General features: G+C 50.0%; 1 protein-coding gene across 4 annotated transcripts in view; it reads left to right on the top strand.

Annotated features, from left to right (window-relative positions):
* The window catches only part of RAP1GAP (RAP1 GTPase activating protein), a 75,694-nt gene that overhangs the window by 34,072 nt on the left and 22,445 nt on the right, over window positions 1-19,177 (top strand). For 3 of the 4 annotated variants that reach the window (XM_060276292.1, XM_035120247.2, XM_060276291.1), the window contains exons 4-11: window positions 3,254-3,289; window positions 4,954-5,001; window positions 5,962-6,000; window positions 7,314-7,499; window positions 12,791-12,894; window positions 13,821-13,899; window positions 14,614-14,667; window positions 15,938-16,021. In XM_060276292.1, coding sequence (XP_060132275.1) covers window positions 3,254-3,289; window positions 4,954-5,001; window positions 5,962-6,000; window positions 7,314-7,499; window positions 12,791-12,894; window positions 13,821-13,899; window positions 14,614-14,667; window positions 15,938-16,021 — 630 coding nt within the window. Of the gene's footprint in view, window positions 1-1,620; window positions 1,925-3,253; window positions 3,290-4,953; window positions 5,002-5,961; window positions 6,001-7,313; window positions 7,500-12,790; window positions 12,895-13,820; window positions 13,900-14,613; window positions 14,668-15,937; window positions 16,022-19,177 lie in introns of those variants that run through there. The other variant, XM_060276290.1, reaches the window with a different exon arrangement.

A 19,177-nucleotide genomic window follows, 5' to 3' on the forward strand; every position in this document is an offset into this window, starting at 1 on the left:
TGTGTGTGTGTGTGTGTGTGTGTGTGTGTGTGTGTGTGTGTGCGCCCCCCCCTCCCCCTGTGTAACTGAGAGATCTTGGATTCCTTAAGAGAGAATGAAGGTCTGTACGTACCTTTAAGAATCATAGAATAGCACCATTATTACTGATAAAACAGAAACAGCTTAAAACATGGGGGGAAGGCAGGCATTAGAAAGCAATCCTAATAAAATCAAAGCACACAAACATATATCATACTTATTTTAAAAGTATAGATAATCACAATAAAAACACCACAGCCTTCCTTTAAAACACAGTTGTAGAGTTGGAAAGGGGACCCATTGGATTATCTGGTCCAACCTTATTGTCATTTTAGGCCTTTATGCCAAGCATAAAGGAGCCAGTGTGGTGTAGTGGTTAAGAGCGGTAGACTCGTAATCTGGGGAACCGGGTTCGTGTCTCCGCTCCTCCACACTGTTGAATTTATCTTAATGGAAAGAAGGTAAAAGTCCCTACCAGAGAAGAATGGCAGATGAAGTTGATGGATTATGCCAAAATGGCTAAAATGACCAAAAGAATCAGAAATCAGGCAGACCAAAATTTTAATAAGGAATGGGGGAAATTTATTATCTTTAAAAAACACTGCAAACAGTTAAAATCGTTAGTAGCATTGGAATAACACTTGTAGATTAATGGTGAATTTTGGATATACAGTGGTACCTCTACTTACGAATAACTGTACTTACGAATGTTTCTACTTACGAATAGAGCTCCGTCCGCCATCTTGGATGCTGTTTAGATAGGATTTTTTCTACTTACAAATTTTTAGATAGGATTTTTTCTACTTACAAATTTTTTTCTCCCAATGCATTCCTATGGGATTTGATTTACAATTTTTTTCTACTTACAAATGTGCGTTCGGAACGCATTAAATTCGTGAGTAGAGGTACCACTGTAATGGAGATGTAAAAGGTTTGGATGTTTATAAAAGATGCAGGAGGAAATGATTAACAATAGGACCCACAAAGGGGAGGAGGAAAGTCCACGAGATTCCTTGGAATCTTGTTTTTATGTTGTATGCTGGATATGTGATTGTAAAACTTTGATTTGAAAAAGCAAATAAATTTAATAATAATAATAATAATAATAATAATAAAAGACCCCCAAAATATAAGCACTTAAGTAAAACAATTTCTTAATGCCAAATGATAAATTTTTAGAAATGATGTGAGATGCTCTTCCTTCTCCTCCTCCACCTTCTTCTTCGCTGCTTGTGAAACTTTCCTTTCTCCAGATGTGAGTCCTGGAGAGAGAAGCTCTTTTTCCTGTTTGGAGGTGAGGGGAATCCTAGCAGCGATGCGCCTCCCTCCCCCCCCCCGCGCACCTTCCAGACTCCCTCTCTCCTCCCATTCATCCCCCTCAAGTGTAGGCCAGTTGCTATGGCGACCCCAGTGGTCCAGGCCCCAGCCAGCCAGCTTCCCTCCCTGCCTCCCTCCTCCCATCTCTCTCTCTCTCTCACACACACACACACACCCGGGAAGGGTTGCATCCGGCTGCAGGGACCTGCCTCTCCTCCGGCAGCACCTGGCTCCACGCCCAAAGAGTACACACAGCGCAGCAGATCCCCGCAGATCCGCCAGGCAGGCAGGGGAGAGCCCCTCGGAGGCTGCCGAGCTGGCTTCCCTCCTCTCCCCGGACTCCTGCGAGCAAGGAGGCGGAAGGGAGCTTTCGCCATGGAAGCTGCCCATCCCGCGGCAGAGGCACAGAGCCTCCAGCGCCCCGGGCCGGGTGTGGGCAGGATCTGAACCCGAGACCCACGAAACAGCAGCAGCAGCAGCAGCAGGAGGAGGAAGGCTGATGGCCGAGTGGCAAACCCTCCCGGGGACTCCCGGGCTGCCTCCTCTTCCTCCTCCTCCTCGGAGGGAATCCGTAGGGGATGGCTGGAGCGTGAGTTAACCCCTCTATGGGGGGCTGTGTCTTGGCTTTAGGGGGTGGCGGCTGCCACAGCCTCTGGGGGGTGGTGTCTGGGGGTCCCTGCTCCTGACGACCCTTGACTAAGGGGAGCAAAGAGAGCAGGCCAGAAAGGTGGGTGGGTGGGAGCTGGTGGAAGGGGGTGGGGAGGCAGGAAACATACAGGAGTTTGGTGGTGGTAGAGGGGGGGGCTCTATCTGGTGTTGGTCCTACCCAGAGTAGACCTACAGGGCTTCCCACTGGGTGGCCGCAGTGAGGGCTGGGCTAGAGGGGCTTCCGGCTCTTCATGCACTTTCATGGATCCGGCTCTTCATGCACTTTCATGGAACCTCCAGGTCCAGAAGCAGTCTATCGAGATTCCTAGGTTCTTAGGGGTATTTGGCGAGAACGCTGGACTAGATGAGTCGCTGGCTGTTTTCACTCATTCAAGTGGATTATGTAGGGCCATTGATTTCAGTGGGTCTACTCTGAGTAGCCAGGTCTTAGGCAGGCGGGCCCAAGTGGCGAATTCAGAAAGCAGAGTTGTCTTCCCGGGTCCCTCTCTCTCTCTTCCTCCCCTGCCAAGCTCTGACCTCCTTCCAAGATAAAGTCATCAAGCCAGCTTTGTGAGGAGAGGGCCTGTTAACCCTTTGTGCGCTGCACTTCTGGGCTCTCTCACCTGCTGCTGCTTTGTGCAAGGGGGGGGGCAGGGCGACACTGAGCTTCTCCTGGGTCCTGGTGAAGCAGCCATGTTTGTGGGGCACGGGGTATGCCCGGGACCCTACAGATTTGACAGCTGGGGAGGGGTGAACGAGATGCGGCTGTGGATTCGCTACATAGACCCTCTCTCAGACTCAGTGCCACCTCTGTGAAATGGGAAGAAGGCCAGCCCACCCCGCAGGGTTGTTGTAAAGGACCGTTAACTACCATTATTGCCAGGGTTGCTGTTAGGGGGTGGTTTGAACCCTTGGGGTGTTTTTCTGGTTGGCGGACGTTGGCTGGGCCCAGATCCACTAACCCTCTGACCCCCAGTGATGCTCAGACGCGCACCCCACCACCTTAAAATTTTCCTGGGTGACCAGTCACTGCCTCTCTCAGCCTAACCTACCTCGGAGGGTTGTTGTGGGAAATTGCCCACAGTCTTTTGAATATCCCTGATTCTTGCAGAGTTTTCAGGTGCCTGTTTAAGAGTGGATCTTGCCAACTCGCAGGCTGTATTTAAAGCCTCTTTTGGGGGGGGGGAGGACAGTTTTTTTTTTGGGGGGGTGACCCCCCCCATGCAGCCAACCATCACACATTACTTCCTTTCTCCCTGATTTCTTGCAGAACACAGAGCTGTTTGAAATGATTGAGAAGATGCAGGTGAGTCAAATTTATCTGGCAAGACCTGCCTGGACTTGCACCCGGGTCTGACAGAGGTAGACCGGAGGTTGACCAGACACTCGGGGCAGTCTAGGGAAAATGTGGGCAGGACAGGGGATAAAGGTGCTTTTAGGACAGGGAGATCTTTGGGCTGGAAGCAAGGAAGGCAGGGTAGGGAGAGGCAGCTTTCGAGAATGGCCTTCCTCAATTTGGCGGGGTTTGTGTGTGTCTGTTTTGTACTCCAACTCTCAGCAGACAACGCAGGATATGGTCAGGACTCTGCACTTGTAGAGTCGGAAGGGCCCCCTAATGGTCATCTAGTCCAACCCCCTGCAATGCAGGAATCCCAGCTCAAGAATCCCTGACAGGTGGCCGCCCAACCTCTGCTTAAAAACCTCCAAGGAAGGAGAGCCCACCGCCTCCCGAGGGAGTCCGTTCCACTGGAGGGACATGCGCAAAAAGGCATCTCTTTGTGCGACGTGATGCAAATTTATACAATTAGTCATAGCACGAAGATGGTGGATCCACCATCTTCAGTGCTATGACTTAATGTATAAATTTGATTCAAGACAGATGAGAGTCCTCCTTCGTGCAGTGCACAGTTAAACTGTGGAACTCCCTCCCACAGGAGGCAGCGATGGCTGCCAACCTGGATGGCTTTAAAAAGGAGAATTAGACAGATTCACTAGCCTTGACGGCTATGCTCTGCCTCCACAGTTGAACCCCAGTTGCTGGAAACCACAGGAGGGAAGAGTGCTGGGATGCTCAGATCCTGCTTACAGGATCCCCGTAATATGCACCAGGTTGGCCGCTGTGGGAATAGGATGCTGAACCAGATGAGCCGCCCCCTTCGGCCTGATCCGGGAGCCTCTTCTTACATTCTCAAGCTGGCAGAAGCTGCTCTGGGAAATTCTTTCACAATAAAACGCCGAATGACTCACAGGAGCCTGGCTGGTTGTGGGGCAGGACAGGGTGGGGGGCCGGGTGGGAGACGACTTTGGTATTGCTCAGTAAATAGAAGAAAGGACCCCAGATCTGTGCATTTGTGAGAGAGAATCAACAGTTGCAAAGGGAACAGACCTCTCATTTTCTCTGCCTCCACCCGCCACCTTTTCAGGGATTTAATCTGCAGGAAAAGGTGGTTTTGGAGGATTCCTGGCCGCCTTGAAATCGCAGCTTCCTGGAAATGGTAGCTGAGGCTGTGGCATGCTCTGTGTACGGTCAGAGGGGGTGCCCTCCAGGGGTTTTTCAGAGAGGGGCTGCCCCAACTGAGAGAGAGGTGATCCTTGATGTCAATTCTAGGCCTGAAATGTGGAGTAGCTTTGACCTGAACTCCCCCCCCCAAAAAAATGCCACAAACCTGGCTGTTTTTAAAAGCAGGGAAATGGACAAGCGGCTTTAATTCCACGTACAGAAGCATCCTCTCAGAGGGCGCATTTCAGAGCCGCCTCTCTGTCAACATACTCCTTTGTCCTGCAAACATCATTGTCCCTTCCCGCCTTGCCTGTCCTTGTGCCAAGCAGGATGTGTTGTCCTCCTCCTCCTCCTCCTCCCACCTTCCCCTGCCTGTTCTCCAAAGCAAAGGTGCTCTTGGCTGGCATCCCCGGGGGGGGGGGGGTGGGCATGGCCAGGGGTTGGCTCTGACCCTCCCATATCTCTTGCAGGGCAGCAGGATGGATGAACAGAGATGCTCCTTCCCTCCTCCGCTGAAGGTATGTCCCTCCTTTCCTCCTCCTCTCGGGTACCTGTTGAGTATTGGGGAGGAGAGGGCAGCCCCAGGCAACCCGGGCCTTCCCGAGCGCTGCCCCCCATCTGCTGGGAAATGGGGCCTTGCAGCCTAGAATGGGTGGGCGTTTCTGCAGTGGGTCTCCTTTAATAGGCCAGCCTTCCTTTTCGCTCAGGTTTTGGGGGCTCCACAGCTGGCAGAGGCCCCTCTGTCCCCCTTCCCCTGCTCACCTCTGGGAGGTCCCTCCAGCCAGGAAATGCAGGGATGATTGCAAGCCGCTATGTGGGGCTATCACCCGGTGAGAGAGATCTGTCTTGCCTCAGATACTTCCAAGGAGTGGGGCTGGGGTTGTATCGCCTTCAGGCTTAGAGCCACTGCTTAAGGTCCCGGGCTCGATCCCCCACTGGCAGCATCTTCAGGTAGGGCTGCTTGAAATCCTGGAGTGCTGCTGCCGGTCAAGGTTGGCAACACTGAGCCATATGGCCTAGTGGTCATAAGGCACTTCCTTATTTAAATCAGAAACATGAGGACTAGAATCTTACTTTAATTTGTGGGGACAGATGCATTGGGGGGGGGACAGATACATTTAATTTGCGGGGCCAGTGTTGGCATTGCTGAGCTAGATGGACCCAAGGGTCTGTCTTGGCATTAAGGCAGCTGCTTACGTTCTGGCATCCTGTTCTCCCCACCCCTGCAACACACACACACACACACACACAGAGCCTGCGACCTTTAGGTAGAGCACAGCTGGTACCTCATTCTGCCTCGTTTCACCTCCAGATCCTTGTGGCAAACCCATGTGGCACAAGTCAAGGTGCCCATGTGGCTGGCAGCCTTTGAGGCTTCCTTCAAATCATGCAAGGAGCCGAATTTTTACACAGACGCGCCCTCCCTGTTTCTCCTGTCCCACAAGTTGGTTGACCCGACTCCACTTTGTGTTTTGCAGACTGAAGAGGACTACATCCCCTATCCCAGCGTCCATGAGGTGAGGAGCAGGCCATGTTGCAGGGAGAGGGGGAGGTTTGTTTTCTGTGGGCTGTGGTGGCTCTTCCACAGGCAGGAGCAGTCTACCTCTGGAAGGGCAGTTGCTTGGAGCAAACAGAAATAAGTGGGCAGGTGGAAGCCGTCGCCGTCGCACCCGGAAGCGTCGAGTTGGAGTTGGCTTCTTCTGGAGAGTGATGGGTTCTACCCAGCTCAGTTTGGCTCACGGAGTAGATTTGGAAGGAACGGCCCTATGCTAGTGATGGCCCTCGAGTCTGCTCTGAGTCATACTGGTGCGGGATGCTGCCCAGTAAGTGGGGCATTGGTCTGAAGCAACGGTAGCTCGCTGTGACTTGTTTGCTAAGCATTTTGAGGATAAAATCGCTTGCATCCACCGGGATCCTGACTCGGGATCTAGTCTAGTCCTGTTGTGTTGGATGAGTTTCAGTTGGATCAGGCCTGAGGATGTGGACAAGGGCCTCGGATCGGACAGGGTGACCACTTGTGCCCTGGGCCCTTGCCTCTCTTCTTGGTAACGGTTGATAAAAACTAACAGGGAGGGAACAGCTGGCTGGGCCAGGGAGGTGATTAATCCCTCCTTGCGAGAGGAAGTGGTCAAGGAACCCGTCCACCAGCTTCGGCTGGTGGCCCAGTTGTGCCCCTATCTGGACAGGGGTAGCCTAACTTTCTAGGTTAGATTACTGCAAGGTGTTAGACATGGCGCTGCCTCTGAACACTGGAAACTTCAGCTGGTGCAGAAATCAGTGGCCATTTGGCTCACCAGGGCAAGAGAGTTTGGCAGTATAAGCAACTGCACTAGCTGCCAATTAGTTTCTGGTCCCAATTCAAAGTGCTTTAAATGGCTCCGGACTGCAACACCTCTCTCCATATGAACCAACCCAGCCCCTGCAATCAGCATCTTTGTGTGTTCCTTCCATGAGAGGCCCAGATGGTGGAAACACAAGAACAGGGCTTTTTCTGTGGTGGCTCCCGTTTGCAGAATGCTCTCCCCAGGGAGGCCTGCCTGGCGCCTTCATTGCATATCTTTATGTGCCAGGCAAAAAATGGTCCTCTTCCCCTTTGGCTAATGAAACAAACCTTAAAACTGTGGGGAGGGGTATTGTTTTCATTTGTTACTATGGCATGCATTTTTGTGTTGGAAACTGCCCTGTGATCCTCAGATGAAAGGTGCTACAGAAAATTAATTTTTTAAAAACTAAAAATTAAATAAAGAACGAGGCACTTGAGAGGCAAACCCCCAGTGGACCATTCCTGGTTATCTACAGGCACTTCGGTCTTCTCTCACCCCTCTTCCAGGTTCTGGGCCGAGAGGGCCCCTTCCCCCTCATCTTGCTGCCCCAGTTTGGGGGCTACTGGATCGAAGGGACCAACCACGAGCTGTCGAGCATCCCTGAGACAGAGCTTCTCCAGTCCCCGACCTGCAAGGTGAAGTTGGAGAGCAACCACACAGCCCGGCTGTATCGGAAGCACTTTCTGGGCAAGGCAAGTCTGTGCCCCCTCTCCAGGTGACGACACCCTCCCTAACTCTTTACGGCTCCCACCCGCTTCCTTGACAAAACACCTGAGCAGTTCCGATTGGCCAGTTTCCATTCAGTTCTAAGCTGCAGACACACCATGCATTTGAAGCATGTGATTCCCCACTCCCTGACCATCAAAAAATCATAATCGTCATCGTAATAATAATAATAATAATAATAATAATAATAATAATAATAATAATAAATTACTTATACCCGCCCATCTGGCCGGGCCTCCCCGGCCACTCTGGGCAGCTTCCAACAGAATATTAAAAGCACAATAGAACATCAAACATTAAAAACTTCCCTAAACAGGGCTGCCTTCAGATGTCTTCTAAAAGTCAGATAGTTGTTTATATCCTTGACACCTGATGGGAGGGCGTTCCACAGGGCTGGCGCCACTACCAAGAAGGCCCTCTGCCTAGTTTCCTCACAGCAAGGGAACTTCCAGAAGGCCTTTGGAGCTGGACCTCAGTGTCTGGGCTGAACGATGGGAGTGGAGACGCTCCTTCAGGTACACAGGGCCGAGGCCATTTAGGGCTTTCAAGGTCAGCACCAACACTTTGAATTGTGCTTGGAAATCATATTGTTAAAAATGCTAGGAATTGTAGCCTGATGAGGGGGTGAACTACAGAACCCAAGGTTTTTATTTATTTTGCTTCGCTTATTGCCACAATTCACCCTAAGGTCCCAGGGCGGGTTTAATACAATATGAAAAACAATTCAAAGCAACTTGCAATTATAAAACAGAGGGGGGCCCCAAATACGATTTGATTGTAAAACAATAATAATTCAAAGCAGTTTACAAAGAAAATAAAACATTGAAAATTTCAGTAGGAACAATTAAAAACGATTTAAAACATTCTCAAAAAATAAAGTCAGCAGTACATTAAAAACAGATTAAAGCACACATCAACATTCTACGTGCCTGGGCAGGCTTTGCCTAAACTAATATGTTTTTAGCTTCCTGATGTCAATAGGCAGGGAGTTCCAAAGTTTTTGCACTGTCATACCGAAAGATTGATTCCGACTTGCAAGCTTCTGTCAGGTCACGTGGTCCACAGCACGTTTGTGGATTTGTGTCCAAAGACAAGGAGACGGCACATCCTTTGCATTAAATTATATTGATTTTTAATTGCATTTTCATTGCTGCCTTTAGTTTTAGTGTATTTTGTTTTGTTGCAACTTAAATTCTGGAATTCAAAATGTGAAATGCAATATATAAGAAATCAAAGGGGCCGTTAAAAGCACAAATAGAAATCCTACAAGATCCGGCTCAACTGGTTACAGTTGCTATGACAGGCAGCCAAGACCCTTCATGATTTCCACATGGTCCATGGCCCCTTGGTGTGTGTCCCCAAAGCAGGCAGCGATAGGTGCACATAGCAATTGGTTAATCTGTGGGAAAAATAAACAATCCAAGCTAAAAAATTCATATCGGGGAAAGATAGCCAGTAACAGAATAAAATAAATTCTTTGATAACCTCTGTACGAACAGCCTGACAGCCGGGCGATTGATAAGCGTCAAGGCGGGGAATGTTTAGCGCCGAATGAATAAGTTAATGCAAGACATAAACCTTTCTATAAATAGACCAAAGTCAAGCGGGGAGATTAGGTGCAGAGTCCCACCTGAGGGCCAAAACTAGCTGGGTTGTTTTTTTTGGGGGGGGGCAGGAGGAGGACACCTCAACTTGGCATCTGGAGCCTTCAGCTAAGGCAGGTGTGGGGAAGCTTTGCTGCTCTGGATATTTCCGGACTACAGCTCCCATCATCCTTGACCACTGCCTGGGCTTCCTCAGGCTGATGGGAGTATGTCTGGAGGGCCACAGGTTTCCCCATCCCTGAAATAGACCCATCACTCGCGTTCACTGCCCCGGTTACCTTCCTCGGCACTGTGCCTTCTCCTAATGCTCGGGTGGACAGCCTGTGACCCTCAGATGGTGCTAGACTCCAGCCCCCATCATCCCTGTAAGCCATACACCTGGAGGATCAAAAGTTGCCCATGTCGGAGGTGAGGCTTCCCTTCCTGTTCCGGTCCACTTTCCATGTTCTGTTTGCCAACAAATTGTTTTGGAGGGCTTTCAAGGGCTGCGGCACCCAGCTGGCAGGCTGGCCGGGGTCACCTTCCTGGTCCAGCAGGTCCGCGGCAACATGGGGGTGAGCTTGTGAGGATTGCCCTCCTCCTCTGGGCATCACCAAAGTCCTCTGAGCAGGCTAATTGCATTCCAACCTGTTGTTTTCCTTCTTTTCTCTTTGCCGTCTTCGCCAAGCGGGAACTGCTCCTTGTGTGCCAAGGGCGGGGCTCCGGGCTGTGCCAGGGACGGCCTGGGCAGCTTTGTGCCACCCTGGGAGTGCAGAGTGTTTATCGCTCCAATTTCCCCCTTTCCTCCAGCAAACATAGGTCCCAAAGTTTGAGGCTGATTAGAAAATGCCCACGCTGTCAGAGGCAGTAAATACTCCTGGATATCACTTGCTGGAAACCACAGGAGGGGAGGGGGCTCTGGCGGGTTCCCTTTGGGGGCAACCTGGTTGGCCAATTTGAAAACAGGACGTGGTGGGACTTGGTTGCACCCCCCTTTGACCCGGAAAAAGTTTGATAATAAAAAAGTTTTATTAACACTTTTCACAGTGCAACAAAGGCCAAGCTAATTGCACAAGAAATAAAAAAAAATATATATTTTAAAGAAGGGAATAAAAGAAGAAAGTAAAGGTAGAAGAGAGGGGAAATTCAGGGTCCTCTCTCACAAATACATCTTAACTTTTCTCCCATACAGGAAAGGGTGTGTCCTCCCGGTTCTCGCCTGGGGGGCAGCCCCTCTCATCTCACCCTGAGGGATTTCCTCTTCCCTGTCTCTCATACAGGGACCTGTTCCTTCTGTTCAGCTGCTTCATTTGCATGCCGTTAAATAAAGCGAGATAAAATATTAAGAGAAACGATAATAGAATACTGAGAGAAAGAGAAGGGTAATAACAACATGGAAACCTTCCCTGGTCCGACTAGATGAACCTTGGAGATCCCTTCCAACTTAATGGTTCTATCGCTCTCTCTTTTCCTCTCACAAAAAACATATGCGGCTTAGGACCCTCGTACCTACGGGACCGCCTCTCCCGGTATGACCCACAGAGGACATTACGGTCCACAAATAATAACATATTGGAGATCCCGAGTCACAAGGTGGCTAGGCTGGCCTCGACCAGGACCAGGGCCTTCTCAGTACTGGCCCCGACCTGGTGGAACGCTCTGTCCCTGGAGACTAGGGCCCTGCGGGATTTGTCATCTTTTCGTAGGGCCTGCAAGACAGAGCTGTTCCGTTTGGCATTCGGACTGACGCAGTCCGACCCCACGGTTACCCTCCCCTAAGGTTTTATTTTATAATGGTTTTATCTTATTCGTAGATTTTTAATTTAAAATTGAATTTTAACATTGTATTAATCTGTGTTTTAACTGAATTTTTTCTTTTATATTTGTGCTGATATTATTTGTTGTTAGCCGCCCTGAGCCCGGTCTTGACTGGGAAGGGCGGGGTATAAATAAAAATTATTATTATTATTATTATTATTATTATTATTATTATTATTATTATATCTTTCCTCCCTGCCTTGCACCCCTCCTCCAGCTTGCCTTTACACAAATCTTTGTGCTGTTCTTTAGTAGTAGTAGTAGTTATTGAATTTCTGGCTGGGGCCTTGTCCGTGAAAGCGTAATGGAGAGATGGAAAACTGAAACAATAGAGGGGGACCTTCCCCCCCCCCCCCCGGAGGAAAGTTTGCAGTTTTCAGAGCTTGTAAGATTAGGGGGAAAGGTGGGGGGGCATGAAAGGGTGTTTATAACATGTGTATTTTTAGGAGCCACCTTATTTCTGTGATGGCAACGTTTTTTAAAAAAGGTGTTTTGCATTTTAATTGCGGCGATCGTTATCGTTACACACGGGGTGGAGAAAGTCCCCCTCTCAAAGTACCAGGACCCCGTGGCCCCATTAACTGAGACTGGAAGCTGGAAGGTGCTGGGTAGACCAAAAGAGGAAGTCCTCTTTTTGTGCTGCTTTTGAACTGTGGAACTTGGAGCCACAGGACAAGTGCCAACTCTGGGCAGACAAATTCCAGGGAGAAAAATTTGCCTCTCGTGCTTTGAGCCTCCAGGTTCAGGAGCAGTCTACCAGCTGTTAAGGGGAAATATGATGATGATGATGATGATGATGATGATTTATTACTTATACTCCGCCCATCTGGCTGGGTCTCCCCAGCCACTCTGGGCGGCTTCCAACAGAAGATTTAAAATACATTAAAACATCAGTCATTAAAAAATTTCCCTAAACAGGGCTGCCTTCAGTCGTCTTCTAAACGTCAGATAGTTGTTTCTTCCTTTGACATCTGATGGGAGGGCGTTCCACAGGGCGGGAGCCACTACCAAGAAGGCCCCCTGCCTGGTTCCCTGTAACTTTGCTTCTCGCACTGAGGGAACCGCCAGAAGGTCCTCGGTGCTGGACCTCAGTGTCTAGGCCAGGCATCCCCAAACTGTGGCCCTCCAGATGTTTTGGCCTACAACTCCCATGATCATGGGCGTACCCAGGATCAAAACTAGGGGGGGGCAAGGGGAGGGGCCAAGGCACGGAAGGGGAGGGGCCACAAAGTGGGCGGGAACAGCGAACTCGCGCTCCGCCGGGCTGTGCCCCTCCCTAGAAGCAGGGCTGGTGGGCGGAGGCGGAGCCCAGCCCAGCGGAGCGCGAGTTCAGCGTTCCTGCCCGCCGCGCCGCGCTCTCTGGTTCCCCGCCGCGCTTGGCCTTGCCAGAGGGCGCGACGGGGAGCTGGAGGGAGGGTGCGGCGCGGTGCGGCGGGAATGGCGAACTCGCGCTCCGCCGGGCTGTGCTCCGCCTCTGCCCACCAGCTCTGCTTCTAGAGTAGGGCAGCTGCCCTAACTTGCCGCATGGTGGGTACGCCCTTGCCCATGATCCCTAGCTAAGAGGACCAGTGGTCAGGGATGATGGGAACTGTAGTCCAAAACATCTGGAGGGCCGAAGTTTGGGGGTGCCTGGTCTAGGCCAAACAATGGGGGTGGAGACGCTCCTTCAGGTATACTGGGCTGAGGCCGTTTAGGGCTTTAAAGGACTTTAAAGGAAAGACAGCAAAGGGCGGCTTCCTGCTTTGTCAGCTTTCCCAGAGAGCACCTGGCTGGCCAGTCACGGAGCTGGGAGCCTGCATGGCGGGGTTTTTCCTCCATTCTTATAGTCACCTTTTCCCTCCCCACCACCAACCCAGGAGCACTTTAACTACTACTCTGTGGACGCGGCGTTGGGGCACCTCGTCTTCTCCCTCAAGTACGACGTGATCGGAGATCAGGAGCATCTGCGCTTGCTCCTGCGGTGAGTGGGAATAGAGGGGGAGCTGCGAGGGCAGGGCGGGAACAGACTGGTCATGCGCCCGAAGGTCTCCAGTTCAATCCTCCTAGCCAGGAAAGACTCCTGCTTGGAACCCAGGGCAGCTGCTGCTGCCAGTCAGAACTGAGCTCAATGGACCAAGGGCCTGACTCAGTGCCCGACAGCTCCCTGTTTAACTCAGAACTTCATTCTGAATCATGAGGACTAGAACTTTTTTTTAAAGTGTGTTATCTTTCTTTCTTTCTTTCTTTCTTTCTTTCTTTCTTTCTTTCTTTCTTTCTTTCTTTCTTTCTTTCTTTCTTTCTTTCTTTCTTTCTTTCTTGTGAAACTTACCGGGAAAATAAGAAATCAAGATAACAAACTTTTTTTTTTATAAAAGAACGGAAATGGTTTATTTAACAAACAGGTTGTAAACAGATAAGAACATTGGCAGGATTATTGTAATAACCTGCAGCTTTTCATAAGAGTATACATTTAAAGCAGATGGATAAATGAGCAAATTAAGTTAGGCAGCTGCGGAAGATAATTAAAAATAAATGGAAGGAACCGCAGAAAGAGGGGGGAAGGTAGTCAGGTTTTGAAATGTTAAAATGATTGTAAAATTAGTGAAATGTATAAACTTGAAAAGTATAAATAAATGAATGAAATGAAATGAAAGTAATAATAAAAAATCCCCGACTGGCCACTTCGCCTGGTAGGCCTGGGAATTTCCTCTACCTGAAATACGATGCTATTAGCCACAATGGCTTCTGAAATCCCATTTCTCAAACTTGGGTCTCCAGCTGCTTTGGGACTTCCCATTAATGCTGGGGTGAGGGGGAATTCCCTCTCTCTTCCCTTGATTTTTTCTCTGGGGTGGGGGGATCTTCTGCTTGGCTTCCTCCCATCTCCTCTGCCCTCTTCCCCCACAGGACGAAATGTCGGACTTACCACGACGTCATCCCCATCTCCTGCCTGACCGAATTCCCCAATGTTGTCCAGATGGCAAAGGCAAGTATTTGGGGGTAGGGGTGGAAAGGGTGCAATGGGAGGGAGAGAGGTGCCCTCGGACCCTTGCCTTGCTAAAACACTGATGGTGTGACCCTTGGGTAGGCAAACTAAGCTCCGCGGGCCAGATCAGGCCCAATTACCTTTGGATCCGGCCCAGGGATGGTCCGGGAATTGCCACTTGGATTGCCAGCGTAGGCGTTCTTTCCTCCTCCCTCCCTCTCCCTAACACGCTGGCAGTGGCAGTGCCTGTGCCTCCTCCTCCCTCCCTCCTCCTGGCTCCTCCTTGCCCTGCCTAGAGGAGGAAGGGGGCTGGGCTTTGTTGGTGCCAGCAGCAGCAGTGCTTGAGCGGCCACCATTTTAAGCAGCCCCTCTCTGGAGCCCTTTCGTGCGCTGCTAATCATCCTTCTGCCGCCGCCAGCCCCTGCCACTCGCAAGACACAGGTAAGCAGCCACCAGGACTTGTGGTGCTCTTGAATCTCCCCCCCTTCAAAATATAGACCAGCCCCCCACAGGGTTTGACAGTGGACTGGCCCCCTGCTGAAAAAGTTTGCTTACCCCTGCGGCACCACGATGGCAGAAGCTGCAGCTGTTGCCCCAGAAAGGAAAATGGCTGTTGGATTGGATGGAAATTCCTCTTGTGCCAGTTCCTTTTGTGATCTTAGCATCTTAGTATCTTAATGTCTTAGCGAGCTTCTCTGTCTCTCTTGGCCGCAGTTGGTGTGCGAGGATGTCAATGTTGATCGCTTTTACCCCGTGCTGTACCCAAAGGTAGGAGTGGGGAGGAAACTCACTGAAACATAGGCATTTATTTGTTTTCTTGGACGCCTTCTCCTGAAAATCAGTCTTGAGGTGATGCTCAACAACCTGGATGCAGTCTTAAGGGAAGGCTCTTTGGCTGCCTCAGAGTTAATTTATAATAAATGGCTCAGGACTGCAATACCTCAAGGACCACCTCTCTCCATATGAACCAACTCAGACCCTGAGATCAAGAGGTCCGGAGGGTGGCAGCACAAGAACGGGGCCTTTTCTGTGGTAGCTCCGCATTTGTGTAATGCTCTTCCCAGGGAGGCTCTCCTGGCGCCTTCATTATACACCTTTAGGCGCCTGGCAAAATCATTCCTCTTTAACAAGGCCTTTGGCTGATTGACATCTAATGCCCTTTTAAAATGTGTTTTGGAAGGGGGGGTAATGGATTTTCTTTGTTTTTATTGTGTATTTTGTACCATGGCTCACAATCTTTCCATCTGTGTGTTTCAATGTTTTTATCGCTTGAGCATTTGCCATCCTGGGCTCATTTGGAAGATATTATTATTATTACCTACCAGTTTGTTCTTGGTCAGGGGACCTTATTTTCCTCCCATGCCACAGAACCAGAAATATATATATATATATATGCAGAAAATATTTAAAAATTTAAAAATAAATTTAAGGAACCACAGAAAGAGGGGGAAGGAAGTCAAGTTTTGCAATGTTAAAATGACTGTAAAATTATTGAAATGTATAAAACTGAAAAACAGAATTTTAAATTTGCCTTCTCCTTTCATATATATGAAAAGCAGTTTGTTGTTGTTTAGTCGTGTCCGACTCTTCGTGACCCCATGGACCATAGCACACCAGGCACTCCTGTCTTGCACTGCCTCCCGCAATTTGGTCAAACTCATGTTCGTAGCTTCGAGAACACTGTCCAACCATCTTGTCCTCTGTCGTCCCCTTCTCCTAGTGCCCTCAATCTTTCGAAAAGCAGTTTATTCTTACCTAATAAAATACTTCAGCCAGCTTTTCTGAAGCTGCAGAGCAGGAAGGAGAGAGGAGAAGGCAAATTTAAAAGAAACACAAAGGAATTTTTGGTGGGGGGTGGGATGTGTCGGGAGCCAGAGGAAACAGGGTTTCCTGTGGCTCCCATGTCTAAGGCAGGATCTGGGGGAAACTCTAGTTCCCAGGGAATTTTTGCACCAGGTAGTTGTGGTTGATGCCTGAGGCTCCACTCACTTAACTCACCAGTTTTCCCCCCCCCCAATCCGCTCCGCCCCACCTCCAGGCCTCTCGACTCATCGTGACCTTTGATGAACACGTCATCAGCAATAACTTCAAGTTCGGTGTCATCTACCAGAAGCTGGGCCAGGTGAGTGGGTGGGCTTCTTGCCAGGGACGCAGGTGAGATCTGGGGTGGCGGAGGCGGGGGGAGAGAAATACCCAGGAGGTCCTGGATCCAGAGGAAGGCACCTTCTCTTAGGAGGAAGCAGTGGCAGGAAGACACCAGAACAGGCCTGCAGCTGAATCATTCCAAAGGGGACCCTTATACTGTAGTTTAGCATCTTTTCCCCGTGGTGGCTGGCCAGATGCCGCAAAGGGAATCCCGCAAGGATGACCCGAGCGCAGCAGCCCTCTCCCCTCCTGTGGCTTTCAGCAACTAGCATTCAGAAGCATCGCTGCAGAGCATAGTCCTTTACTGCAATTTTACTTTCTTTTGTTTGGAAGTCCCTACAGCTTAGTGGCAGAGCATCCGTCCTGCCTGCAGAAGGTCTCAGGTTTGATCCTGCGATCCCTGCTTTGCATGGGGTCAGACTAGACAGCTCCTAAGGGTCCCTTCTCTCCCTCTCTTTTTTAAAAAGGTGTTTTGGTTTTTTTACTCCTTTTCAGGACGTTCGACTTCCGAAACGTTTGAATTCCAAGGCACAGCTTCCGATTGGTTGACAGTTAGGCTTTTGTTGCAGATCGGAAGCCGCATTGGACGTTTGGGTTTCGAGGAACGTTTGAAAACCGGAACACTTACTTCCGGGTTCTCGACGTTCCGGAGCCAAAACGTTCGGGAACGGAGCGGTTCGAGAACCGAGGTTCCACTGTATGTGGACTGCCCTGCCTGTTGGGTTTGCTGGCTGGAGGGAGTCGCTCTGCCCCAGCATTGGAGGACCCCCCCTTCTTCTCCCCCTGAACAAACGGCAATACCTCTGTGATGCCGGATTCCTCCCCATCCACCTCCCCCCCCCTTCACACCTGAGCAATCAGCTCGGAGAAGGGGAGGGGTACCCCCTCCCCAGAGGCAGCACGCAGCCGCCTTCCCCCTCTAGAGCATGCAGGAGGGCCTTTTCTTAAAAAGCTGAGCTAAACTGAGTGCTCCGTGCCTCCTGCGCAGCTTTTATCTTGAGGAAGTCATGAAAAAGGAGCAGTCAATTGTCAAGTGATTCTCAGGGGATGAAAAGGGAAAGTTGGGGGGGGGGAAGAGACACCATGATCCAGCTTTCACAAAGCCACCCACCAGCCTCTCTATTTAAAATGTTTGCATTTTTTAAAAGCCTGTTAAATGTATGATTTTGCCAGGTGCTGGGAGCTCCATCTAGCGGCCCAGGTTGGGATCGTGACCTCTTGAAATTAATGGACTGAAACCGTTCCCCCTGATATAGACACACGCTTTTGCAAGACATCGCCCTCCCCCATGCGTTTTTGGATGTTGTTTTTCCACTGGCACATGCATTTTATGTCCACTTTCTCCTAATATCCTACTGTATATTTTTCACGCCCAACAATTTTATCCCCACCCCTCTTGGAGAGCTGCATTGCAAAATTTAGAGAAGTGCGAGCTTCAAAGGATAGCTGAGTTTGGCATTATTCTTTCAGAGCGTAAACTGCCCCTGCTTGGTCTAGAGATTATTTGACCTCTCAGCACCCCTCAAAAGGGTGCAGCACCCACAGATTCAAACCCAATGAATTGCAACCGGCATGACTTCAGGTTTGTGGGGATTTTCCTGCAACCGTGAGACCTTCCAACCTGGAAATGAAATGAAATGACAGTGTGTCCTGTACAATCTGGGCGTGGGTTTTTTGTTTGCCATTCCAGAGCAGAACTTGAACTGGTCGTTCTTTCGCACTTGCAGGCTGCATTCTTCATCTCAGCACCCCGGTTTGAAACTTGTAAGCATGGTGGGGGTGGAGAAGGAGACTAGTGTTGCTGTTGCGACCCACTTGGGAGCCTGTGATAATTGCCCTCCTGCAGATCCCGCAAGGTCTACCAGTTGATTCTGATCTACTTTCTGCCCACTCCTGAATTTGGACTTAAGAGATTGCTGCCTGATACTTTTCTCATTAATATATCTCAGGGTCAGCAAACTTTTTCAGCAGGGGGCCGGTCCACTGTCCCTCAGACCTTGGGTGGGGGAGGGCGGACTATATTTTTTTGGGGGGGGATGAACAAATTCCTGTGCCCCACAAATAACCCAGAGATGCATTTTAAATACAGTGGTGCCTCGCTAGACGAAATTAATTCGTTCCACGGGTCTTTTCTTATAGCGAAAAATTCGTCTAGCGAATCCCATAGGAATGCACTGAATTTTTTTGACTTTTTTTTGCCCATAGGAACGCATTAATTGAATTTCAATGCATTCCTATGGGAAACCGCGATTCGCTAGATGAATTTTTCGTAAAGCGCATTCGTCTAGCGAGGCAACCTCCGCTCGAAAAATCCTTTCGTTAAGCGGAAATTTTGTTAAGCAGGGCATTCGTTAAGCGAGGCACCACTGTAAAAGGACGCATTCTACTCATGTAAAAACACCAAGCAGGCCCCACAAATAACCCAGAGATGCATTTTAAATAAAAGGGCACATTTTACTCATGCAAAAACACGCTGATTCCCGGACCATCCGCGGGCCAGATTTAGAAGGCGATTGGGCCAGATCCGGCCCCTGGGCCTTAGTTTGCCTACCCATGGTCTATATCATCCCTCTCTCTCTCTTTCTCTCTCTCTCTCTCTCAACTAAACTACCCTAAACTAAAACTGAAGCACATCCTTCTCCTTATAAGCAAAAATGGTTCCCCCCCCGCCACCTTTCTAAAGGAGTGCAGAGGTAATCCCCCCCAATATGGATTGTTTTAGAAGACGATTGGACAAATTCATGGAGGGGTGAGGGCTATTGCTGGCTGCTAGCCACAGTGGCTGTCGTCTGCCTCCACGGCCGGATGCAGCAATGCTTCTGAATGCCACTTGCTGCTGGAAACCACAGGAGGGGAGAGAGCTCTTGTGCTTGGGTCCCATTTCAGTAGCTGCTTGACCACCTTGAGGACAGGATGCTGGAGCCCCCATTGGCTGAATCCAACTAGTGCAGGAGTCTCTTAAGATAATTGGGATGCTAACGGGAGAGGGCTGTAAGCTCTTAGTCTGGCCGGTCCTTTCCCCTTCAAGGTGGTCCTCCGGGTTAGGGATGCACAGAGACCTCCCCACCTCCCACCGTGGCTGTAAGCCAAGCCCTCTCTTTGAGCATCAACACACATAACTCTGCCTCTTCTC

Source organism: Zootoca vivipara, chromosome 6 (genome assembly GCF_963506605.1).
Source record: "Zootoca vivipara chromosome 6, rZooViv1.1, whole genome shotgun sequence".
Taxonomy (NCBI): Eukaryota; Metazoa; Chordata; class Lepidosauria; order Squamata; family Lacertidae; genus Zootoca; species Zootoca vivipara.